The 7,000-nt window shown below is 41.3% G+C and overlaps 1 protein-coding gene across 1 annotated transcript; it reads right to left on the reverse strand.

Annotated features, from left to right (window-relative positions):
- Positions 1–2,010: 2,010 nt before the first annotated feature.
- On the reverse strand, positions 2,011–7,000 carry LOC137276767 (melatonin receptor type 1B-like). The gene is made up of 2 exons (XM_067808408.1): positions 6,978–7,000; positions 2,011–4,300 (listed from the first exon to the last, which is right to left on the reverse strand). Exon 2 carries the CDS (start codon positions 4,270–4,272, stop codon positions 3,175–3,177), a length of 1,098 nt encoding a protein of 365 aa, XP_067664509.1. The 5' UTR covers positions 4,273–4,300; positions 6,978–7,000; the 3' UTR covers positions 2,011–3,174.

Below are 7,000 nucleotides of genomic sequence, written 5' to 3' on the forward strand. Positions count from 1 at the left end.
GACTTGATGAAGTCGACAGAGTTTCAGGGTTTTCTTTTTGGATATCTCCCAATCCTTCGTACCTTGAGAGCCGGAAGTGCATTAAAGCTGGCTGAAAGTGAGGCAGACCATAATGGCGACAACGCCACGTGGCTATTTTAGTATACACGCAGGTGTACACGTGCTATATGCTTCTAGGTCAGTTAGCACCGTAACAACACCTTAATTCATCTTTCATTCTGTAGGCCTTGAAACGCTAAGCTTTTCTCTGGTCCTTCATGTGTCATGGTTATTGTGTTGAGCTTTTACTGCTAACTGGTTCTACACATCAAACTGGGATTCAGATAATTAACATTATCTTACCTCACACATAAATGTCGTTTCCTGACTGGCTGAGCGATCTTCTATTATTTCAATGTACTTCGCTTACAAGCGAGGTGCATTTCAATGTACCCCGCTGGAAATGCCGAACCCATTTGGTACTTCGTGGTAGTACTTCTTTATCTCGAAAAGCATTTGAATCATATACGGAACTTACCGATGTTTTGCGAATGTATATCGATAGAGGGGATATACATGTACATCTAAATTTGATATTCTTGTATCGCATGGAAAATCTAGCGATGGCTAAGAAACATTTACCTCACATTCCAATGAGGAAATGTTAACAAACGTTCAAATGTAGTCCTTGTGAATACTCATACGGTAGATTACACCGCGGACACTTTACTAAGACAATACATGAGGGAAAAGCAGGAAGATGCAAGATTCGAATAATTTGATTCACGCAGGTGAGAGAGTGAGTGAGTTTGGTTTTTACACCGCTTTTAGTAATATTCCAGCGATATCACGGCGGGGGACACCAGAAAATGGGCTTCACACATTGCACCTATGTGGGGAATCGAACCCGGGTCTCCGGCGTGACGGGCGAACGCTTTAACCACCAGGCTACCCCACCGCCCCGATTCACGCAGATAGGCCAAAGAGTACAATTCAATACCTATGCTTCAAACAGTTCAAAATTAACGTTGAGGTGTTCGGTAAAATAAATACGTTGTTCACTGGCCACCCGGGGTCTATGGGTTGATGCACCCTCGATGTTTGTTTATTTTTCCTGAGCCCATGGCCACCTCGGGACCAGTGAACAACTTATGTCAAGCTTTCTGCAGTGTTACTGGATGTTTGGAAATAATGAAGTAACATAAATGCAATGTCCGGTCGTTTAAAAGCTTTGCGTTTTGTACAATTTCTCTAGAAGTACGAGTTCATACATTTCAGCTGGTTACACATGGACATAAGAGAACAATACCATGGACAGCCCAGCTTCTATTGGTGGTAAAAAGGACAATAACTGTGAAAAGTCTGAATGGATCATTCAGAAAACAATGGTGCAACTGAACCCTTGGAAGGATCATCATATCCTGCGGTTTCACTTCTTATAACCGTTTGATAGGTGGATCGGGGTGGATTGCAGAGTCTGATTTTAACCTACTAATGCGTGAATGGGTTTGTAAGTGAGTGAGTGAGTTGGGATTGATGTTGCATTTAGCAATATTCGAGCAATATTACGATGGGTGCCATCAGAAATGGGTTTCACCCTTTATTCCTATGTGGGGAATCGAATCCGGTCCTTCGGCGTGACGAGCGAGATCTTTAACCACTAGGCTACCTCGCCGCCCCCTATATGCAGAAAATGAATTATGTGGGTCCTGACAAGGTGCGATTGTAATTGATTTTCTTCATTGTCTGTTAGCTGCACATTACAGGCGCAGTTCATCAATTTACGTGAAGAACTGACGATAGCGATTTCACATTAAACTATTACTTGAAGAGGTAATGTCACGAGTACAACTGAAATACCCTCTTCTTTGCATAACTATCTCGTTGCTTGTGTACCATGGAGGTTAGTACAAGTGTTTATAATCATTTGGTAAACGTACCGATCATGTTAGAACCTGAAACATAAGTTACATGTTTCCATGGTAATAAAGCTCAAACTGCTGAAATTAAGAATGAGTTTCGAGGAAAGGACAATTTTGCTGGCCCATTTTATTCGCTCTGCACTCTGTTTATACATTTGCAATACAAAGAACCCTTAGATTTGTGCAAATTCACAATATGTTTTAGCAACGCTATAAATTAGTCGATTTAGATTTAGTTTTGTGTCATTATGCATGTAAACATACTTTCACACACACACGAAACCAGCAGGGCGATGGGTTAAGTACTTAAAGCAATGTGAAGAATTAGGATAATGTTTTCCGACCAAGGGTGAAATGTGTGAATAACCCAATAAATACATTAAAAGAATCTGGTGTTTTGTGTAAGCATCAATATTCTCGTCCACTGGTGAATTCTGTTTCGCCGATAGGTAGTGTGGTGCTGTGTTTTCCCAAATATTATTTTCAAAAAATCAGAATTTTCATCCTTTGTATATATCCGCGTGTTCAGTTTTGTCAAATCCTTTATTTGAGGATGGCCACAGTTCCGAGAGTTTTTGGACCATTTGTTTTCCAGATATATATTGTATTTAAACATCTCAAAAATAATTTGGTTATTGCTCTTTACCCAATCTTCATTCATTGTTGTTGTGGGCCAGTGTTTCTTTTGTAGGCGTTATTCCAAGAGTTAAAAAAAAAACGTCTTAAAAAATGAGAATATTACGATTCACTTGCATCAATACTTACTACCACTGGTGTGTTTTAGGACTTTCAAATAAGATTGATTGCTTACATTCGACACAGGCCATTTGTGATGGTATTCACCAATGAACATGTACATATACGAATGTCTACCAAGAAAACACTTTAAAGAGCACCCACAATTAGCAAGGCTGCGTTCAGTAAGAGGGAACGTAAGTAAGTCACGACACTTCCAGGTGACAAACAGCGGTCGCGCAATTTGTAACCAGAACTGTTTCTTGAATATACAATTGCCACCAGAAATCTGGTACCGGGAGTAAGCTGGACCCCGTCTCGCATATCGCACGTTTGCGAGCGCAAAGGAACCAGCTTAGTACCGGAAGTAGCGAATCGCGAGATTTAAAGGCCCCATTACTGTTAAATATATCAATATGGAGAACTCGTAAATGTTCCATTTAACAGGACACAACAATTCACAAACTGTCTTGTATTTGCGCGTAGTCGCACAGACTAAGCTAAAGATAAGGCACCATTGTATAGTACGTCCAATGATTCAGATACTTGTGTTTTCCCGTTTAGGACAGTGTTTGTATGGCTTGACAGTGAGAAAATTGTTATCCGAATGTGCAATGTGGCTGACACAGGAACCCTCCTCTGCCGATCTGTTTCGGTTACTGCTATTGGACGTTTTGGGGAACACGTTTGCTCCATGATTAGAGAAAGAAGACCGTTGCAAAGGTTGACGCCAGAAGAGCAGTGTTTTCTTGTAGCCTTCTCTAAAGCTGCGATTCATGATACCGTAGAGGAACCAATTGACGCATGAGTTGGTGAAGGATGTGTATGAGCAGGCGATGTGAACGGTAGCAGGCCATGTGTCGTCTCTGTCAGCGATGGTAGTGATCATGTAAGGGCTCATAAGAACCGCAAAACAGAGAAATACAGCAAACAGTGTCTTGATCAGAGCTATCTCAGAATGCTTGGGGGCTCTGTTCGACGACAGTCCTGCCTGTCTGATCCTGTTTTTGGCACTCCTGACGTAGCGGTAGATGAAGAAATTACAGATGAAGATGATGATGGCAGGAACGGCAATGCTGCCAATGAGGAGAAAAAGAGTGTAACCGAAGTTAGCTGTTCGGTCATATCCGCAGTAATGCAACTTCCGGTCATACCGGAAGCGGCCCCAACCAACTAGCGGGGGAAGAGTCATGAGTGCGGCAACGACCCATATGCAAGCACAGATTGTAACAGTCGTGTATTTCGTGAAGACGCGGTGGTATGTGTCGCTGTGGCATACGTTGAGGTAGCGGTTTACTGAGATGACGGTGAGGGTCAGGAGAGACGCAACGTAGGCGCACACGATAAGGAACCCATTAAAGATGCAGTGTCCAGGTCCAGCTACTGAGTACCTCCCCGTTAGCAGATCCACCAGCAGGTAGGACACCACGTATCCTAGAATTATCAAGTCGGCCACAGCAAGGTTGACAATATAGATACCGTGGAGGGTTCGGAACACACGATTGGTTGTCATGGTAACAATAATGAGGAGGTTTCCAAACGTACCCGTGACGACGTAGAGTATACCGATGACGATGAAAACGACTCTAGCTTCCTGGCTTATTTCGTATCCGACGTACGGGTCTGTTGAGGACATAGTGGCTTATGGTTAATCTATTAGGAATCTGTAAACATAATACGTTTGGTATTAGGTATTTGAAACAAGGCACAAATAGAGAGAGTCATCAATGTCCCCGGCAATGGTAAAATACCCATGAATATGTCAACATGTACACATAAATCTGTAGGACAATATATGCATTGTTCTTCCCTTGATCCAACAAAAACATACAGATGAAAACTATTCACATACTAACATGCTTTTATCAACAACATGCTGCCAGACTGCCACATTTTGTTAAACCTCCGTGATGCTGATACTGGAAGTAGAGAGGCACTGTTGGAAAGGAGAGTACTGATTTTGTTTTAGTCTGAAAGTTTGGCTTATAGCCATGGAAACGCAAAACATGTTTTATTCAGAAATCCAAAACTACCAAAAGACACCAGTTCGTCAACCAGACCTATCTAAGCGCCAAGTTTGGTGTAGAAATTTTGAACGTTTTGTTGAAGACAAATTTGGGAATCGAAAATGGGACTTTGCCGTAACGAGCGAACGCTTTAACCACCATACTACCCAACCACCCCGTTTAACCTTATTTTCGCCTAAGGACACTCTTGTCCAAGGTTACTTTTGTCTAATTCGTCCAGAACATATCTAAATGACGTCTTCTTCGTGGTATATACATTGTATATTTCTACTGGAAATGACATGTGAAGTGTCTTTAGTTTCTGTTTCAGGGCAATATATTCTCTGCCTGACGAGGTTTCAGCAACGTTTTCCTGGGATGGGGAAGACTCAGAACTAGACACTGTACACTGCTAACGGTTGACCGCCGAACTAAGTTCCAATTGAGCAGACACATCAGTTGACGTTTATGTAGTTTTGCCCAATGGACAATAGACAGGAGATTCATATATTTGTTATTGTTCACCTTTATGTGAGAATAATATCAAACACATTCGTTACGAACGACAAATGTCAGCAGATCACAGATGTTGGCATGTTGTATCGTTGGCAGCTTTCATACGGGGGTGGTGTTCATACTGAAGCCCAACGTGACACCCGAAGTGACATTGCTGGAATATTGCTAAAAGCGGCATAGAACCATACTCACTCACTCACTCACTTCTTCTAATTGGGGTAATAAGGCATAAAATCACATTGGCTGCCCTCGACGTATAAGCGACGTCGTGTACGTGACCTACGTAAATATACTGGCCAGAAAAAGAAACGTAACTCTGGTATTTTGGTACGTCTTTACGTAAAAGATAGAAACATGAACTGTTAATTTGATGAGATATCATTTTTTCGAAAATTCCATTTCTTTTGTTGGTCAGTATACATCGAGTTATCTGTGGTTCGTGTACAAACGAACAGGAGCACAGCCGTTTGACACGGCGAGTTCAAAGAGAAAGGGTGAACAGGAGTCCACTGAATGTTTTTCAGAGTGCGTGATACTGTCATTGGTACCATACACAAACTAAGTTGTTTTTAAAAACCTTTCTATTCATTTCAGTTCAGCAGGTGTACAGTTAAACTGGTAGTGTATCAATAGTTACACTATGTGTGAACACTAACTTTATGAAATTTATATAAGCTAGCAATGCAATGTTTGTTGGATACAGTACTGAGGCATGTGTAAAATAACATGTATGAACACAAACTGAGTTACTAATTAACTCAATCTGTCCCATCTAGCTGTCATCCAAAGTTCGCTTCCCTAAATGAAACGTGTGTATTTGTTCCTACTAGCATCAGATAGAAGCAACTATCACATCACCACATTAATTCAGAACTTGGCATGCTGGTGGTTTAACACAGCAATATTTCAGCTACATGGCGGTGGTCTTTAAATAATGGAGGCTGGAAAAGACAACCCAGTGAACAACAGTATGACCATCGATCTGTACAAATGAGAAACGATGACATGTGTACTGACTACCCGATGCCTGTCGCCTTGTACGTCAAGTATTCATTGCTTAAGACCAATTCTAACCAGGATGTTCACGGATATCAGAACTTGGTACAAGAGGCATATTAAATAACGCCACGTATAAATCGGTATCAGTATTATCGCCTCTTGAACCTGCTGACATGTCAAATTTCTCCTTTGTAACGGATTCTAAAACCATGAATTTCCACGAAAGCCTTGTCTCAAACATTAATCTTAATCCAAGGGGGCGGCAAACTGTTATGCTCATAGAAAGTATTCATGAAAAGTGAATTCGCCAAAAACTCAGATGATTGCTTGACTGTTTGCAAAGTTCCAATTCAACCCTTATCCTTTTAACTTCATACACTACTGACTCAAATGGCGGACCAAAGGAAAACCATCATTCCTCGTACATTAATCGGAAAATATGCTCGGATATTTAACTGATTTCGAAGTTTAATGTATCAACTGTTTCATATACGTGTAGTTCAGAAACCACCATATAACCATTCCCTTCCCCCGATGTACCCAACTGAACTAGGAATACAGACATTCATATGCAAATTTATCCAAAACATATTCGGAGAGAAGAACACTTTCAACAGGTTATGGCAACAGGGATAAATTCGACTTTTCAGTACTCGGCTTTCCATATATGTTAAGCAGTATTGGGACAACTCCAGCCTTTACATTTGATAATATTTGGGATGCAAGCCATCATGCCTTTCCTATAAGGATTTCAAAGAGAGTCATACAAATCAAGCATTAGAGCGCATTGCTCGTGGGAACGAACAGTGAAAGTACTCACCGAACAGGCAGTGGGAACTCGTA

This window comes from Haliotis asinina, chromosome 3 (genome assembly GCF_037392515.1).
Source record: "Haliotis asinina isolate JCU_RB_2024 chromosome 3, JCU_Hal_asi_v2, whole genome shotgun sequence".
Lineage (NCBI taxonomy): Eukaryota > Metazoa > Mollusca > Gastropoda > Lepetellida > Haliotidae > Haliotis > Haliotis asinina.